The sequence below is a fragment of the Apostichopus japonicus genome, chromosome 10 (genome assembly GCF_037975245.1).
Source record: "Apostichopus japonicus isolate 1M-3 chromosome 10, ASM3797524v1, whole genome shotgun sequence".
Lineage (NCBI taxonomy): Eukaryota > Metazoa > Echinodermata > Holothuroidea > Aspidochirotida > Stichopodidae > Apostichopus > Apostichopus japonicus.
The window spans coordinates 14,012,783-14,033,046 of NC_092570.1; the positions used below are offsets into that span (position 1 = coordinate 14,012,783).

General features: G+C 39.2%; 2 protein-coding genes across 3 annotated transcripts; one reads left to right on the top strand and one right to left on the bottom strand.

Annotated features, from left to right (window-relative positions):
* The first annotated feature begins 1,069 nt into the window (after positions 1-1,069).
* LOC139975166 (hepatic sodium/bile acid cotransporter-like) lies at positions 1,070-12,283 on the top strand. The gene is made up of 2 exons (XM_071982830.1): positions 1,070-1,289; positions 6,024-12,283. The coding sequence occupies exon 2, from the start codon at positions 6,077-6,079 to the stop codon at positions 7,574-7,576; it is 1,500 nt and encodes a 499-aa protein (XP_071838931.1). The 5' UTR covers positions 1,070-1,289; positions 6,024-6,076; the 3' UTR covers positions 7,577-12,283.
* A 2,488-nt stretch (positions 12,284-14,771) lies between these two features.
* Positions 14,772-20,264, bottom strand: LOC139974815 (protein CWC15 homolog A-like). 2 transcript variants are annotated; one of them, XM_071982255.1, is made up of 7 exons: positions 20,124-20,264; positions 19,186-19,399; positions 18,496-18,608; positions 18,196-18,290; positions 17,770-17,868; positions 16,863-16,969; positions 14,772-15,848 (listed from the first exon to the last, which is right to left on the bottom strand). In XM_071982255.1, exons 2-7 carry the CDS (start codon positions 19,314-19,316, stop codon positions 15,722-15,724), a joined length of 672 nt encoding a protein of 223 aa, XP_071838356.1. In that variant the 5' UTR covers positions 19,317-19,399; positions 20,124-20,264; the 3' UTR covers positions 14,772-15,721. The 2 variants fall into 2 exon arrangements, with proteins under 2 accessions (XP_071838356.1, XP_071838358.1); XM_071982257.1 differs by having other exon boundaries at positions 19,186-19,374; positions 20,124-20,244.

Genomic DNA, 20,264 nt, shown 5'->3' on the forward strand with positions numbered 1-20,264 from the left:
TGATTATTATTATTATTTTTTTTTAATTCTGGGCATTATGAAGGGAAATGCTACCCTGTGTCCGTGTGATTGTCGTTATTTTAACTATTATGATGACATCCATATACGAATAAATAAGGACGCAATAGGCTCTAACGCAATCCTACTCCAAAACTGCGATAATACAATCTACTGAAAAGTAAACTCGATTAAAAGTTGAAAGAGGAATTACCATTTTTTTCATTTGGTAAACTTTGGTACCCAGCCACACCCTCCCACCCCACCCCCTCCCGATGTAAGTGCACACTCTTTGCAATGTAAATCTCTATCGCCCGTGACCTGTTTATTTTAAATTTGGGAAAATGTCTAACAATTGAAAAATATACTCGAAGTCACGCGGCCGTGTTCTACTGAACCCTAGTGTGGTATAGTCCCTTTTCTTATCCCATCTGAATATGTTCGTGTCCTCGAATTTAATTTGCAGCCCAATGTGGTAGGCGCGTAGCGAAGGGGGCAGCCGCCCCCCTCCCCCCTCCCCCTCCCCCCTTGAGCACATATTTTTGTATGGTTTTATGATATCGCTAGTAATTTCAAAAGAGAAAATGCTAAGATGCAACTTACAAGGCCTGGGAAGTGCCATTTCCAGCGATCTGGGGGGCATTTTCAGCCAAAATTTTCTTGTACACTTCGCGCCATAATATGGTGGCGCTACGCTTAGATAGTTTGCAGAGCCGTATATAGAGCTCTATATACGGCTCTGATAGTTTGCAATGCCGTATATACGGCTCTGATAATTTGCCTACAGTTTCGCCCCTCGGCAAATTCATCGCTACGCGTCTGCAATGTGCAGCCTATATAGTTAATGAACATGACTCAAAGCTGTCTACATCAAAACCTGGTTCAGTCATGACCTAGCTTCCAAATCAATTTGCAAGCATAATTTCATTTGACGGTGCCATTCAAGCACGTTCATAAACTACTCACGTAACCATTAGCTTTTCATCAACAAAGCTTTCAGTGTCAAGAACGGGGAAAGAAACAATGTGATTGGTTAACAGTTAATATCTTCCAACCAATCACATACGAAGAATGATAATGATCTCAATATCCGAAAATACGCCTGAAAATATACACCACTCTTGAAGCATTATAAAACAGAATGTTTTCAAAAAACGATTTTTGCTTTCCACATATAGCTATATTCCGTAGTCATCATGATGCATGATCTATTCTAGTGCAGTTTTGCAGAAGCACACAGACAACCGTACCAAGATCGGAGCTCTCTTGAAGATATTGTTAAAAGCAAGAAGGTTAGTAAGCCTTTAGTTCAGATTATCACAATTATTTTACTATCTCATCCCCCTCCTCCCCCCCCCCCCTCCCCTCACTACCAACTCAACCTAAAGTCGAAACCAACATTTTATTTATTTGGAAGAAATTGTCGGTATTGGAAGAAACTATGACCCTAAATAGCTGGCCCGACTCTCTCTTTATTTTATACTTTTTTTGTAGTAATATATTAATGGGAGGGGAGGGGGTGATCTTTCGCAGCTGTATTTTATTTCTTATGCGATCCAAAGGAGAAAATGTATTCCTCTTGCCATGCGTTATCGAAGCAATAATACTTTCGTAGGACAGATTAATCATCAATCTATCATCATTACAATTAAACGGTTACTTTTAGGCCTGAGTCGGGTAGGAAAACCTCGGAACCGGGTACCCGTTATCATTACCCGGTCGGGTAACGGGCACCCGAAACTCCAGGCCGAATATTGAAGAAAAAATCGTGGAAGTAGCCAAACACAATGTACATACTGTAAATAGCAGATCACATTACATCTCCGAAATATACGTTTTCAATCGATACTCCTGTTGTAATGAACAACTAAATTCATGTTTTGATGTATAATGAATAATAATGCAAATGCAAATACGCATGAAATTAAGAAAACCTTGCAACAAAATATAGTTCCGACTGTTTCCTTTACTGATATCCAGGGTGCGCATTAGCCGCGGGATTGCGCGATTTCCGCAATTTGATTTTAATCCTGCATGTCAAAAAAAGAAGACGGGATTATAGCTCTCAACTTGACTTAACAGATATTACAGCTGTGACCGTATAGCGAACCATCGCTAAACGATCGCAATTGGAATAAACGTTTAGTAAACGTTTAGTAAGCAACTTGCGATTAATTTTTGATTTGTCATCCCGTCTATAATCCATCTTAACATCCGTTAATGTCCTTGCCAGTCTTTCCTTCTTTCAAATAAATGAATGATTTTTTTTTTTTTTTAGGATTTCGATATTTACGCAAGCACGAACGTATAACAGTAGCTATACAACTATGAGAGGAAAGCACTACGCACTTGCTGCTTGATAACAACAAAGACACGTGCATTCGACAAACTACATGTTTGCGTAAACTCCCCACAAATCTCCAATCACATGGTAGCCTAAAATTACAAAAAGTCAACATCGAAATCTAGCCTAACCATCTGTTTAATCGCTCAAATTGTGTCGCAGTTAGCTGGCACAAAAATATTCACCGAATACTTTAGTTCGATCGGGTATCCGGATACCCGGGTACCCGACTCGGGCCTAGTTACTTTGTACCTTTATACAATATGGGTTTGATATAGAAGGAGTGGACTGAATGGAATATATGGGATCTTCCAAGATACCACGTAGACTAGATTTATGTTGTCGGGTTCTAGGACCATCATTATAAACCTGGCATCCACGGGTCTGGGTCCGGTGAAAAGGTTTTTAGGAAAATTGGGGTTCGACTTCGGGGATTCCGCGAAAAACATGGGTATACGGAGAAGCCGAAATGATTTGTTTTTCGCTGTCTCTAGACGGGGTGAAAGAAAAGTTGAGAACCAAGGGTCTCTGAGACAGTTTGGACGAAGTTTGAAAATATGTGATATGTATTTGATAAATTAATGAATTTCATTGTGATATTCAAGAAATTTATTTTGCAAAGGGTCTAGGCTATCTAATTTATTCAAGTGTTTGTAGATTTTGGGGTTTGGGCGACGGAGGAATTAGAGGGGCCAAGGAGATCAGTGGCGTGCATAGGATTTCAAAGTTGGTGGGCCAAATTCTAAATTTGACCCCGGCTGTGTTAGGTATGTGTATGACAATTGCAGATTAGGTCTCGTGGCGGCCCTACCACCCCCCCCCTACATCACAACTCTGCTGTGCGCGCACGCCATTGAGGAACATGTGCTGCGTTGCGCAGAAGAGAATTCTCAACACCTTTTGTTGTATTTCAAAACTTTGGTAACGCAAGTGCTTTGAGAAGAATCCATAAGGCCTTGCAGGTTTCTCCCACATTTGTGGTAGCTTAAGCGTCATAAAAAATAACTGCTGATTATTATAATATTAATATGATAAAATCATCATCATCATCATCATCATCATCATCATCATCATCATCATCATCATCATCATCATCATCATCATCATCATCATCATCATCATCATCATCATCATCATCATCATCATCATCATCATCATCATCATCATCATCAGCATCATCATCATCATCAGCATCATCATCATCATCATCATCATCATCATCATCATCATCATCATCATCATCATCATCATCATCATCATCATCATCATCATCATCATCATCATCATCATCATCATCATCATCATCATCATCATCATCATCATCATCATCATCATCATCATCATTATCATCATTATTATTATTATTATAAGAAGAATGACTAACGCACGTGAAATTTTAAAGGGTTTAGGCTGGCTACACACGTAGCCAACCCGCCCTAGTCGCTGTCATCAAGTGATATGGATTACCATATACCCCTTTAAGGTTTATCAAATTACAGTACTGCACGCTTATTAACCCCTTTGTAATCTTGATCTTTCCCGCGTTTATTATAAAGAAATACATAAGAATTTGTTTGACCTGCTTTTTTCAGACGTTTGTGTTTGGGCCCGTAAATTGAGATAGAAATACATAAGAAAAGATAAGAAGAAGGTGCTGTTTTCTTTCTCACCTGATTGGTTCATTTAGCGATAGATTTGATGAAATTAATGATATTCAAAATTAAGTAATATTGAACCAATCAGTGGTTAAATGCCCTATCACGTGTTAGCCCAAGCTTGCAACTTGTCGAGCAGTGTTTTTAGAGGCAAGGGAGTGTGAAAAGTTAGTCGAATCAGCCAGAACTCATGATCATTAATGTCGCTGCCGTATATGATTTATCAAATTGTCCTTAATCAATATCTCAAAGTAATTTTACAACGCTCTAATTAAACATAAATTGAGCCACCGAGAAAATCATGATCATGAAACCAACGAAACTACTTAAAGGCATTGAAGACTCGCCAAAACCGCGTGCGGCCATCTGAAAAAAAGTTAACTTTCTGTTGCTTGCAAGTGACCTTTTGTTCGTTTCGCTACAAAATGCAGACAGTAATGAAACGTGATACCTTGTTTTCTTTAGCTGGACCTGAGATGTCCATCGCTGTATCGTTTGTTCACTGTGCTGTGGGTATTGACAGCAGCTATATATGTACTGACTGTACACTATAGTGTCTACCAACGGTAGCAAGCTGTGTTTGAATTTTCTGGGATCGATGGTGGTGTCTAACACTTGTGTTACACCTCATTCGAAACTAGGTCAGATTACCGGCATTAGACGTTTCTTTTTGCGCAAGTCTTCACACCCATTAAACTATCGGAGCTAGGCTTCTGTAAATAGCCTACCATGCAACTTCCCCCAGGGCGCGAAATAATGAACCAGCTGCAGCTTTATCGGGCAACAAGGCACTGTTATAGTGACACAACCTCATTACATGACTGAAACTTAATTGCGTTCACTTTGATCATCTTTCCTTCTACACCAAAATGCAATGAAAATGCAGCTCATTTATAATCTCACAGTTCATGTTCCAATCCAAATATAAAAAAGAAAGAGATCCGTTATACTGCCCCCTCGTGATAAACAAAATGTTTGAAATGTATTGTACGACTGCGCGTGGTGGTATGGATGTGCGCATAAACTGTATATGGTTGCGCACATTGTACTAGCGTATATACAGGAGCACAAATATGATTTATTGCATTGTATTCACGACAGATGACTTATCTCAATGTTTGACAACGTAATATTTTTTGTTTTTGTCCGATTTAATATCAACACTTTTACCAACGCTCATAACACTTATATAACATATTACACCTATCGATCTATTTTATACTTTTTTTTAAAGCAGGTGAAAGTTGTTTAAACTGGCAACTTGTCAGTTTATCGCACGTACGTAAAGTTGCATGAGGTAGAAGAAATATTTCGATGCGTTTGTAGACAAACAAATGACATTGTTGTCACTTGAGGAAACCCAATGTGCATGAAAAGTGAACTATGTGATTGAAGTAATGAAGCAACCATCAACTATGTGTAGTTGTGATAAGATGAGACGCCCTTCACCCCTACACACTCTACCCGGGACCCCCTCCCAATCCATGTTGAAAAAGACCTCAAAAGTGAACATTTCCTTTAAATTGCAAGTGACCCTTTTGGTAACTCGAAGAATCCTATTCCATTGTGTAGTAAAAAGTGCCCTTTTGATATATAAAACAATGCCCATTTGTTGAAGAACTTTCTGAAGAAATAAATGTCATAAAATGTACCCATGTGATGAGAAAAAAAAAAATAATAATAGTGGAACTACAGTGGAACAAATTACAAAATCCTTTCAGTTGGAACGTTTCGAGGTAAATATCGTGGTTTTTCCCTTGAATCAAAGTCGCATGCTCCACTACCTTTCTACGTCTGTATCCCCTCCCCCTCCTCCCCCGCCCTCGATTGAGCCCTTTCCACCGCCACAATTAGTGTAGTGCCGTTTGGCGATTACATTTTATAGGTAATTTTGTGTTCATGTCTAAAGTATTACCAAGTTCGCTTCGATTCACTTCCACGTTACCACCTCAAAGGAATATGTGGGCTGCGGTGTTATTGAGATATAAGTTTTTCCCCCTTTAAATTGTATTTCTCTCCTATCACAGGTTCTTCATCGTTGGTAGTAATCTTATATTTTCGAGAGGAAAAGACTGAGAGGATGACCATTACTCGAATTGTGAGGATGGCTATGTTAATACTTCTGCTTCTTTTACCAGCGATGTGTGGTTTCGCGAAGGAACAGACTGATGATGATGACGTTGATGTCATGTACGATCATATTGCTGTAGATGAACTAAGCTTCAACTTCAGCCGTGGACAAGACGCAATGTACATTTACGTTGACGACACCTTGGAGCTAAACATTACCATTAATAGCGAATTAGCACCCGGGATTATTGTGTTTCAAAGCTCAAATGAAAGAGTTTTCGCGGTAGATGATTCAGAAGGTATTGAAATAACATTAGAAACTAATTTTCCTATCACTATCACTGTGAGCATAACAGGAAAGTTCATCGGTATTGAGAAACTCCTAGGGATATACTATTCAACAAAGGGGGGTGACAAAATTCAAATGATTAATTACGTCATCAAAGTCAACCGTCTGCCCGTTTTCACGCAGTCTATCATGCAATACGTATTAATGTTTTGGATGATCTTTTCTTACATCACAATGGGCGCGAAATCTGACATTTCAGTTATCAAAGAAAAACTCGCTCGTCCATGGGCCGTCCTAATAGGGATGACTTGCCAATTTTTGATAATGCCCTCTCTAGCATTTGGCCTATCCCATCTTTTCGCCCTTGACGATTCGGCTGCGGTGGGACTCATAGTCGACGGTTCTTGTCCAGGTGGTTGGCTTAGCAACGCCTTCACTGTCCTACTCGATTTGGACTTCGTTCTAAGTCTAACCATGACTTTTTGCTCAACTTTTATCGCACTTGGTATGATGCCTCTGAATCTGTTTCTTTACACTCGAAAGTTTACATCAGAGAATGATCAACTGACAATACCCTATCTTGAATTGGCTATTCAACTATGCATGTTGATAATACCGGTTGGCATCGGTATCCTTATCGTCACAAAATTTCCCAAATTTAAGCTGATTTGTGATAAGATCCTGAAACCAGTGGCCACGGGACTCGTGGCTATAGGGTTAGCAGTGACCCTTCCTTTTGATCACTACTGTTTCCTTGCTGGTATTAATATCTACGCAGCGGCTATTACCTTACCATTGATCGGGGGTTTTCTGGGTCTCGCTCTCGCTAAGTTAGCGTGTCTGACAAACCGAGCCGCTGTTACCGTAGCCATAGAAACGGGAAGTCAAAATGCCCTTTTAGCGCTGACTATGGTGAAATTATTTTACCCTCTGCCAGAAGCTGACTTGGTTTCTCGTATTCCGTTGCTAGTCGTAATTTTCACATTAATGGAAGGAATCATAATCACATGTTTTTATTTATTCTATAAAAACGTTTATTTGGGTTACCTGAAATCGGAAGATGTCAGCCCTATGACGTCAATCGATAAGAAGCCTGCTGATGACAACGGAAATAAGGAGATGAGGATAAATACCACCGAGAAATCAGAAAAAGGAATACAGACGGAGAGAGAAGGCATCCGAAATCCTGTATTCCGAGAAGAAGAAGAGGTTGTAGCCTAGTAGTGCCTACTGAGACTGATGCGTATAGATGCGTGCATATAAACTGTTAAAATTCAAGGTTTACAGTCTTGCTTGAGACCAGTGGCGGAGCGTCCATACAGTCAGGGGGCGGATGCCCCCCCCCCCCCTGACGGACTCAAATGGACTGCTGGCGCCCTTTTCAGCTCTTTACCACTTTTTACTTATTCGTGATTATTGACTTTTTTATTGCTCTCTCATCTACTTAATGACATTTGTCACAATTTGTTGGTGTAATTTGGCGATGACACCTATTTATTCTTCGTTTATCTGCAAATTAGCCAGGCCCGGAAATGGTCATTTCCGGCGATCTAGGGAGTATCTTTACTCAAAAAAATTCTGTACGCTACGCGCCAACCAGTGGTGGCGCTCCGCTCAGATAGTGTCCAGAGCCGTATATAGCTCTGATAGTGTCGATGGCGCCCCTACAGACCATTCTCGCCCCTCCTGACCAATACCCCTAGCTCCGCCACTGCTTGAGACCAAAGGCCTCCTCACACGACTAACCCCTGGTCATTGGTAACTTGTCACACACACACACCAAAGTGTGTACAATCAAACAATCCCTCCTGGAGCACTACAGTGCACCACATCTACGTGTCTCCAGGGGGACTTCCCATGCAAAGGGTGAAACCAAAAACCAGCACACGCAACTATATTTACGAGTTTCCTCGCAAGTTCCCACTTTATACACATGGGTGCATGGAGAGAGGCAAAAGGAGATAAAGTACCACAACGTAATAATCTGGTCAGGACTCGAACCTGGAAACCTTAGATCACAAGTCCACTACCTTAACCACTTGACGGCAACGCTCTCTGATTATAGAGTAGTTGTTATTGACTTAGGATAGGCCTACATCTTCGTGCAAGCGAGTCTTGTTTTTGCTTCCCTTTATATTTCAGGCTCTTTTGTTATTTATAGTTGACTATTTAGTTATATCTAGCTCATGATCAAACAAACGGAGACTATTTTCAGAACTTTGCAAAAGATGAGTTTATTTCTGATATATAGGCCTACTTATCTGAACTAAATATGTATACGGGCCTACTCCAAATGGTTCAAATACAAAGTAGTATAACATTAATTCTAGATGATTGAAAGAGGTTTTCCGTACATGGCTGCCATATTGGCGTCCCATGCCGTATATAATGTTAAAGTGACGATATCTCTCAAGAACTGCAGGATTCTCTTTTAGTTGTGTATAGGGTAGTTTTTCATCAAATAAATCTCTATCACATCAGAGTCATTGCCATTGTTGGTTTGGCATCACCTTTAAAACAAAACATGGTAAACCATGGTTAAAATTTTCCGTTCATATTTCGATAGGATCGTGAATTTGTTTTGTATCAGGCATGCATGTAAGCCTATATCCTCGGAACCAAGACGGAATGTTTAGTTTAAGATATATTGTGACGGTGGTTCCCTTGAATCCTGCTTTGGGATTCAACCCTTTTTGCTTGGTGATACCAATTTTCGCCTCGATCATCTTGGCGACCCACCGATGACGAATGTTGTGGCCAAGGAAATTGTCCTATGGGGGAGGAGATATATCCCTTCACATACGGCTTTTGTTTCACATTATTTTGGGTACTTTTGCCGTTCTTGTTATATTTTAAACTTTTGCCAGAAATAATTTATGTTCAAAATTTTCCTACGAAAATAGCGGGTTTTTCTTCTCCCAAGTTTTGGCGACACTCCAAAACATTTTGGCGATCCTTACAAAAAGATTGCTACCACAGTTTGAATAGTCCTAGACTTAGACAATGTTATAACGAACTAAAGCAACCAAAAAAAAGCAGTCATTCAGATACAAACCTTTCCTTGACAGAGTAAAAAGTTTTAGACTACGACCTTCACCATTTTTGTAATTATTGCGTATTTAGCTTTCCATACGAAGCACACATTCGCCGCGGGCATTAATGTGTGTTCTGGTTTTCTCTCTCACCCTTCTATTATTACGCGGATAATAACTGACAATGTCAAATTTGGTTTCCTCAATGAATACCCGAAGTGAGCTAACTGTCACAAGGAACTTCATTTAATTATATCAACAATTATTTTCTTTAAAGATTCATTTTACTCCAGCGTTTATGGTGAAATTTAACCACATCGGCTTATAATCAGCATAACTCGATGCAGGACACGTACATTTGATGTCTATCTGTAGACGCCGGAACATGAATCTTTCAGATCAGTTACTCTAACAATTTTATTCAATTTCTATGACATTTTTATTGGTAGAAAACTAACATGAAAGTATGAAAAACATTGCCCTTTTCGCCGAATTGCCCCAATTCCCCCCCCCCCCCCCAAAAAAAATCAATCCTATGTGAATAACAACATCAGTACTTAATATTTCAGAGACACTGTAGGGCAAATGACTAGACAATAACTCATTGTAATCTGGTGTCCTCCAAGGGGTTACAGAATTCCAATATATTAGGGAGTGATATCTTTCTCAGGTCAAAGGTCGAATCAACGCCTTTGGCAGTTTGTATTTATTTTATGAAGGTTGTTTACAAAGAGTCACACTAGGGATATACAGCTGGGATGGTTTGGTTATATAGGCTTGTAGCTCGCGGCTATATCTAATCCATGAAAATAGAATAATTGAATTAGTTTTTCTTAATTTTTGAGTGTCATATAAATGTCAAAGGTCAACCATGGCATGACGGCTATTCGGTTGTCATCCACGAAACATCTTTAATACAAACTGAAGTAGGTAAATTATAAACTGTCATGTTTACATTTCAAAGTAACTCACCTGTAATCTGGTGTCCTCCAAGGGGTTACAGAATTCCAATATATTAGGGAGTGATACTTTCTCATTGTTATACAGGCACGTATCCAGGATTTTCTAACCCGGGGGGCGCGAATTACTATCTAAGCGGAGCGCCACCATCGGTTGGCGCGGAGCGTACAAGAAAATTTCTGGTTTTGATACCCCCCAGATCACCGGAAATGGCACTTCTCGGGCTTGAAAATGAGCAACCAGATGTACACTTTTGTCTGAGGACCAAGTTTTTCCCAAAAGTTCTTTTCCATCCATAACCTTTTTGAAGATTGTCACCAGTGGCATGTTCGACCTCATTGCATGTCCTATGGATCATTGCTTTTGTAGGTGATTCTACGTCACGGCCCACAATATCCGAAAGCCCCATTTTCAAGGTTTTCAGCCCATTATTTGTTGAGAATTTGAAAATTCACATTTCTCGTGAATAAAAATCACTTGAAAACATACCCATAATGTTGCAGAAAATTCTATCTATGGACAAGCAATATAGAAAAACCTCCTTGAACCCCTAACAGACAGGTCAAAATTGCACGAGTAGAGGAAAGTATGATGAAGAATGTTGGTGAGGAAATTTTCGAAAATTCCGACACAGTTAGTTTATTGGTGTAGAAATATTAAAACCTCTTATAATGGCGATTATAAAACTTGGTTGAAGGAAATAAAAAATAGCAGATATTTCCCCGCCCCACCCCCCCCCCCCCCCCCGCAACCAAATTGTTTCCCATTTTTTCGGGCACCTACTGAAAGAAAAATAAATTGCAATGAATAGCTTAAAAATGATCTCCTTGGTAATTAAAATAAAGTTCTAAGCTTGGGCCGACATTACTACTGTAAAAGAGAGTTTTGACCTAAATGGATCTGTATGCTTTTCTGCATCTACATAAGACATTTGGTTGTTTACATTAGCATCCGGCGATATACTGTGCAACTTTCACGGACCGTAAGGTACACGATGGCATGCAATGTAATGACCGATACTTGCTTATATGCGCGAAAATTTTTGGCTTTTTTATTTCGAGCAAGTCGTTACAGCCCCAAATCCAATTGGGCTCCTACGCCTTTGACTACACACATAGACAGTTTTTGAGGCTGTTCATCGTGGAACATGCATTTCGATGCTCACTGATATGATGTTATATCTGCTCTTTGCTTTACAAATTCGAACAGGCGTGTAGCGAGTAATTGTCAAGGGAGGGGCGAAGCCTGTAGGCAAACTATCTAAGCGAAGCGCCACCATCAGTTGGCGCGAAGCGTAAAAAAAAAATGGCCAAAAATGCATCCCAGATCGCTGGAAATAACACTTCCCAGGCCTTGTAAGTTGCATCTATAAGCATTGTCTATTTTGAAATTACTAGCGATGTCATAAAGAAAATTTGCTTCGGGGGGGGGGGGGGCGGTCGCCCCCTTCCCGAAATGCGTCATGTTCCCCGACGACTCGGTCGAGTTCAAGACCAGCCACAGTTGGTTCCATATAACACAATTGTACAACTGTTTAAGGCGTCCATACACACACGCGCGTTATGATAGACCATATATAGTATTTATATAGATACATTAGTGAGAGAGTAAAAATGGAAACGTCAAAAATGGAGTTGTCGGTGTCAGGGGTAGGGTGAGTCACACACCCCCTCCGTAATCCTTGATCTGTCACTGGCTACCCTGTGTATATAATAGGGATCAGCGCTTTAACTATGACTGTTCCTCTTTCTCTTCCCGAGGTCTTGGCTATCTTCTACTCCCTCCTTTTCTCCTTTTTCTCTCTTTTTTTTTCTTTTTCTTTTCCCTTCCTTTCTCTCCTCCTTTTCTTTTTTCCCCTCCTTTTCCCTTTTTTCTTCTCTTTTTTTCTCTCTCCTCTTTTCCTTACCCGGGGGGCGCGCGCCCCCAACGCCCCCCCTGGATACGCACCTGTTATATGATCACGTTTTCACTTAAATGTTCTTGTTGTTGTTTTGTGTCGCACCCACCGCACCCCTCCCAACTCCTAGACATTCCCCCATGTACTGTGTAATTTATAATACCAGTTACCCAAATGGAGAAACCTCGTTACTGAAAACCGGAATGGAGTGTTATAACGAAGTTTTTCGTGTTTCTGTGTAATTAGATAAGTCACTTCGAACTTTGAAGTAATATATAAAACATCGATAACTTTCATATTAATCTGAATGTCAATATTGATCTGCTTTTTGTTTAATTTTCAATCTATTAAAACTGAATATTTAATCTGCATCAAAAATGTTGTTTTTCGACCATTTAGTACGTTTCAGTCTAGCCCTCCCCGCCCCCCCCCCCCCACAGACTTCCACGCTCAATCATCCACCACTTCTTAGACATAAATAATATATATATTTATGTATATATATATATCACAATAATAATGTTATATGCATGGCGTAAATATTACATACAGCGGCTGCTGTGGCTAAACGTCGACTTTACATTGAAGTTAGGTTGGCAGCAGAAGATTATACAATTGGCATATGTGGCTAGTGCCTAGCGGGCCCTAAAGTTCAAGGAGCCCCCAAGTTAAAGGGCCTCTGTTGACACGCATCCATTTGAGTCTTTCTATTTTTGGGTTGTGCCAAAAGGGGCCCCAAGTGTATGGATTCTAGAGTTTTGATAGGCTAATGGATACCTGAAAAGATGTGCTTATTTTCATAGGACAGCAGCAGGCGGGGGGGGGGGGGGATCGGTGATGGATATAACATGGGGATGGGGGAGGTGAAATGAAGTGGTGCTGTTGCAGAACAAGTCAAAGGTGGCAATAAACAACCATTTGAGTTTGGTGGGCAATTTATCAAACTGATCAGCGGTGTCAAGAGCTGGGTGGGCCCCGGGGACAATTATGTCACCAGACACCCCTTTTTTAACTTTCATTTGCTAGCAAAGTATATTATGAAAATGATATTACATTTCAGGAGCCCCTCCATTGAAATTAGGACCTCTATCATCCTGGCCCTAATCCCCTTCCCCTTCCCCCCCCCCACCCCCCTCCCCTCGTCATGTCAACTTCAAGATTGGTTCAACTAAACAATGTTAATGAGAATGTATATAATGATTTCATTCAGTTCTTACCATTCTCTGCCCATTATATTTAATAAAACAATTTGTTGCATGTATATAAGGCTCACCAGAAGTTCTATGCCTTTGTTTTCATCTTCCTTACTTGAAGCCAAACTTAGTTAGCCATGTTACACAAGCTACTGTATTCCGGAAATTTTATGATCCCATAAGATCAAAAGTTCAATCAAATCAATGCGAAAGGTTGCTTCAAGGTATGTTCACTTAAAATGAGTCATTGATACGTACATGGGGGTGTACATATGGGTGAAGGAAGGCAATGAGAATCCACAATGGTCTGTTTGAGAGAGGGACTATGATGAAAACATATTGAAAATAAACCCTGTCAAACCGGAGAGATATTTGTGTTTGCTTCTGTTCTGTATTTACAACAATATGACTTCAATAATCAGCAAAGTACATATGGGTGATTCTTATTGACTCCATGTGAGTCCCTAAACTTTTGTAACATAAAAAAGACTAAAAGCGAGGATGGACCCCACCTCCCCCACCACCCGCCAATTCCTACCAGTGCTGTAATGAAACGAGTCATTAAAGTGATCAAGTGAAGTGTTCCAGTGAATAAGTTCATAAGCTTTTTCTCTATAGTGATCAATACATTCAGGAGAATCATTAAACTCTCTACCATCATAAACCCATCAACATTGTAAATAATATATGACCAATACTAAATATATCACAAAAGAAATATTAATGTTGATCTCAATGATTGCCCCTCTAAATGGTTTGCTTCCAGAAATTCCCAAAGACATAATGGACACAAATTAATATTAAACTGTGTCAAGAGTAACAAGACTTTTCTCTGTGGGTCTGGGCTCCACTGTCATGAAGACAACATAAGTAATGTAAGTGAGCCAGTGATCTGATTATTCATTCTTATCTTGATTTTGACTTCAACAGATTTTCTCATGAATGAGCCATGAACCAGATATTTCTATTTTCACATATAATACTTCACTGCAGCACTTGAAAACATTTTGCTTCAAAGGAATTTGAAGTTCTTTTCAAACCGCCTTCTCTTTGGAGGTCAATATATGTATCTTAGCAGCCTCACTGGGTCCTACTGTTTGTTTGTTACTTCAATTTATCACATAATCTGATCCAATCTCTTGTCAAAATCTATCTGTAACATCTCTATTGCTACATCACCTTTGATCCTATGTCAATCTTTCGAGAAGAATTGCAGACATGAGAATATTCTTCAGCCACAAAGATATTTACATATTCGATTTTGAAATTGAATATAGAAGACCTAGCAACTTAAAGCTATTGCTGACTATTTTATTTGTTTATGCTTTTTGTACTATTGAAATATGAAACCTTTCTTGGGGGGGAAGATGCATTTGTGTCACTAACGACAGACCTACTGGAAAAATGAAAACTTTGCTAACTGATCCATACCACCCCTAACCCCCTTGCGTTATTACATTATAGCAATCAATATGGTACTTACTGGTTTTATACACTACCCCACCCCCACCCTCTCCACCTACCAATACACTTCTATAGAAAAAAAAAAACATGAGATACAACGTACAGTGTACAGTGAAAACTTTGCTAACTGATCCATACCACCCATAACCCCCTTGCATTATTACATTATAGCAATCAATATGGTACTTACTGGTTTGTACACTACCCCACCCCCACCCTCTCCACCACCCTCCACCTACCAATACACTTCTATAGAAATCACAACATGAGATACTACACACAATGTACAGGATGTCTCTTCTCAACCAAACCATCTTCAAGCAGCGAGTGAATAACTTTTCTCAAGACCCATTCTCGTCAAGAGTAACGATACCATTGTTCCCATATGGGGAGAGTGGGGGAGGAGGGGAGGAACGTGCAATGATGACACACACTGCAATCTGTGATCGCTATATTATATTGACTGGTTCCATGCTTTTGAAACAAAGCAGGCCAACTGTCTCGTCTTCTTGCCCGTGACATATCTCTTCCCGTTGTCACATCACGTAAATACCAGATGACATCTCTTCCAACTGAACTGACCTCACGAAGGCCTTTGACCCTTATTATGCAGTCGGTCAATGGTGTCTGTCTGCATCACAGAGACTTGCTATCCTAGAGAAGGCATTGATTTGACCATGAACACATGGTGACTAGTCACAACATTGGTTGTGACCATTCCAGTCCACTTTTCTTCAAAGTACCACCAAATTCATTTTCTTTTACTCCAGCAATAGGGTTTCAGCTTGAATATCATTCCCCTGATTTGGTCCTTGGATGATCACTTGATGTATTTGGTCAAGAATCTTTTGTGGAATTCTGATCGTAGCGTATCATTGATGAATCTCTTCTCCAACTTGTCTTCCTCTCCTTTTGCACAATTCTTGAAGACGACATCTTCATCCCACCTGATAGAAAACAAGATAACCGACATATATAACTGACATGATTTTTCCATAATCCAATATGACAGTCACTCTCCTGAGATATTGTGGTAGATACCAACTTAATTGTCAATAAGATATATGTCAAAACAAGTCAATGTAGACAATATCAAACATATAAACTTCCACAAAGTGTTAGATATGGTGTAGATTAAGCAGCCTACAGGTAACTTGCAATACGTGAGATACATGCATTAGAACCATGCATTAGTTACAGCATTACAAACATTCATTCACCACCAGGGAAATAGGAGACAGTGCCCTTACATGATTTTCCTGCCACCCTCCCCTCTCTTCCTCACACCCCACCCCCTTCCCGATCTCACACCCAACTTTTCCCCTCCTCACACCCAACCTTCTTCCCTTCCTCCTCTCCAACCAATGAATCAACAAATTTGCCAATAATTATTGTTATTAACAATATCAACTAGAATTTATTGGCAAGACTGTTGTGTAGATTTTACATGAGTTCCATATATATATCTTTCCAGGAGAGAGTAACACTGTCATGATCCCAGCGACATTAAAACATTGACGTAAGAAGACAACGTATTTTGAACTGATTGTTATGGATGCCCCGACATTTTGGTTTATAACCTGGTATCGATGAAAATAACATAGCATCTGAATCACAAAGTTCTTCGTGACTTTCGTGCTACACGAAGCCATATAACCTAACCGGCAAAGACTTAATACCTTTCAAAAACCACCTTACATCTATCCCCTTACATCTATCCCTTTGTGTTCACCATGCTCATTAACCTGTCTGTATTCTGTGTGTGTTTTTGTCGCTTCTGTTACTGTTACTTGTCATTCAGCTTTTGAAGAAGATCCTGCTTGGATCGAAACATCAGGCCAACTTACTTTTACACTTTCAAAAACCAAACGCATTTCAAAAACTGGACACCTTTGCTATCAGAAGACCAGAAATCTGTAAGGCTACCATAGTTACTACCATTTAAGGTGAATCAGACAAACCTTTTCTTGACTTTAAAGTCTATTTTTGGATTGCCGTGCATCAGAGGATTTCCACTTAGAATGGTTTCCGTTCGTATCTTCTCCTCTTCTTGCTTCTTTTCCATTTCCTGGTCGGAAAAGGAACCAAAAAAAATTGGAACAATTAAAATTCAAACGACTGCTACCCCTTTGAGCTATCAAATTTGTTTAATAAAACAGCAGGTTACATTACAAGGAAATGTTGACAAGACCCTATGAATATTCATGAGCACAAAATAAACTGTTACCAAAATTGTCGAATGGAATGTCGCAACAGATGTTTTAACTCAAAACTAAAACTGCTACCTTTTTTTCAAAAGAAATGTCAGCATTCAGCCGGTAGAATTTTGTTTTGGTTCTTTTGCACAGTAGATATAATTATGGTTTAAATTGCAAATACCAAGTTTTTTTTATAATTCATCGTTCTTACACTGAGTTTAAGAATCGTCACCAGAGAGACTTACACAAGCTGGAAAACTAATTACATTCTATAAGCTTCAGTATAACTGATACTTTTTCATACCAAAATTCAACATTTTAGAGATTTTATACTCAAGGTCACACAACAACTACACTGTAGCAAACTGTAGCAACCTAGGCCTATCCTTCTACAGGGTCAAGTTATTCATTTCATTAACCATCAAGGATGACTACCATCAGGTAATCAATTATAGGTTTTTGAATAAATACAAAATATCACAGCCTTGTAAGGAAAATTGCCGTAACTTATTGACGAATAAAATCAATAGTTCATCCTAAGAATTTTGTCCAAGTTGATTTTGGTGTTCTATCGTAACAATCTACAATCTTACATTCTTAATTCAAGTTACACCTTTGATACATTGATCAAGTAAATTTCATTACAAAAAAAAGAAGAAAAGATATCAACCTTTGCAGCCTGCTCTCTCGCTCTTTCCTTCTTGATTTTGTTCAGCTCTGCTAAGAGTTCCGCCTCATCGTCATCGCTATCATCAGACGAATCTGCATCCTGAATCGAAAGGAAAGGGAGAATTCTTTCATTCAGCACAAACCCGAAACAACAGTTTCAACAGGCAAATCAATATATTCAAACTGGGTTAACAACTTGTCATTTTGGCAATTGAATGTTTGGATATTAGGTAGGTGTGGTGGAGTAGAAACAACAAACACTGACTGTCCATTTCAAATGGCAAATTTGAGGTTGAGTCTTAAAACAGCGAAAAGACATGACACCGAGTGCATGAATGCAATGACTTAAGAACTGCTTCATCTGCGTCACCCGGGTTTCTGTAATGAAATGACGGCATTGCAGCACTTTTGAGCACCTGATACGTACCTCATCACGTTCCTCAACTGCTTCATCGGCATCCAAATTAGCGACAGGTATTTGTTCAACTCTGGGTCTTTTGGCGCTACTTCCACTCGACGAGTCTGTAGATACAACCAAAATAGCATCATGAAACGTCAACGAAATAAATGTTACATTTTCAAATATTGTTCCTCATTATGAACTTTATGTTGGTGGACGATGCAAAAGAATTTCATAGCATTTTGTGTTAATTCACTCCAGTTTGAATTAAAAGATGAAAGAGGGCAGAACTTTTCTAATAATTAGACTTTAATAATTAAAACTCACCTCGGTTGCTCGACCTGCCACCTCTCTTATCCCTGGCGACTCTTTCTCTATCATCGAGCTCCTTGCTAAAGTCACGTCGGTTGACCTCCTCAGATGTGTCTTGGCCTGGTTGTCTACAAAATGTAGCAAAGTTTATAGAATAAAAAAACCTCCCCCCACACATATCAGTATGGTTGCCTAAATATTGTTAATACAGCAATATCATAAAATGAAATACTTTATTGAAAGAATATGTAAAACTACGCTTGATTTGCTATATATGATGGTTACTATTTCCCAAATATAAAATTTGCTGATGTTATATGGCAGACCAGATGATAACAAACACTGCCATGCATTAACTAGTAAAACTATCCAGCCTGATTGAATAATACTCTACATGAACAGAATGAAAAATTATCTAATTCTTTTTTGAATAAGAAATGAAGCTCGGCAGGGCTAGTTTGTACTTAAGCTAAGTTGATCCAACTAAATGCTCATCTGTTAGGTCGACTGGCACTAAAATCCTTGAAGGGGATTCGTCAATTCCTTTTCACAAGCCACTTTACAAACTTAAGTATCAGCTTAAAAGAAGCATTGAACTTGTATTGACATGAGGGATGTGGGTTTGGTATTTTATTACGATATAAGATATAAAAAGATGATGATATCTTATCAAGATTCTTTTGCGTGTACTGAACACACTTTTACCTGTATTTCAATTTGGTGTGACCTGGGAGATCTCTGCTGGAATATTGCTTGGATAAAGCACTAAGATCCCCTTCTCCTTTTCCTCTACCTCCCCTGGCTGGCTCAAAGGTAGGTCTAGCGGCTGTTGTCATTATGAAATGAGTTTATCGTACAGCTAAACCTTTGAAACTCTACAACAGTTCACCCTCACTATGGATGGGGCAGAAGATAACGTCTGGAATGAAGAGAAAATTGGCAGCTTGAGCTATGACAATGAATACATAGAATCATCAAACAGGGTGGTATTGCAATAAATGTGTAAGTATGTATCTTTTACTCATTTTCAAATTTTGCACCATATTTGTTTGAACTGTAGTACAAATACCAATAAACAATACAATTAAAAAAAAACATACAATCATGAAATCAAGTTAAATAGGGAAATCTTATCTGAAGTTGAAGGAAAGTTTACATTAGGCTGCATGACTAGGCCTATGTATTTGATATGGCAGGCATTATAAAATGCATACAGTGTATGTATGTTTTGAAGAATCAAACAAATCTGTCATAACATTCTATCTGTACCAAAAGATAACATCAAAGAAAATCTGTATCATTGTCACAATTTAGAAACAGTACACTGCACTAATCTGGTCTCTGAATTTCTGTGTATGTTTGGAAATATTTGTTGATATACTTTATAGATGGATCAACCCAATTACAGCGTGAACAGAAGTACGGACTACGGTCACTTTTTAACATTAGGGGTTTCTATGTAATATAGTGGAGCCTAGCCTAAGCTGTAACGTTGGTGTAGACCGTTAGGTTACTGAAGGTTGGCTGTATACTAAGCCTACACTCGGGCAAGCTTCTCCTCTTACCCTTACTGTCTTAGTCTTACTATGAATTGAAAAGTAATGTAAAGAAGAAGCTATCGTATTGAACTACATAAAACTTACATCAGTGTTCCCAAATTGTTTATACTGAATAAGATGCAGATTACGACACTATTCCTCGGCTCGATCTCCGTGTACCGAAAGCATCTCTGCTTTAGTTGAATCTCTGTTGACCCAATACTGTGCTGTGGAACGCCAATAGAG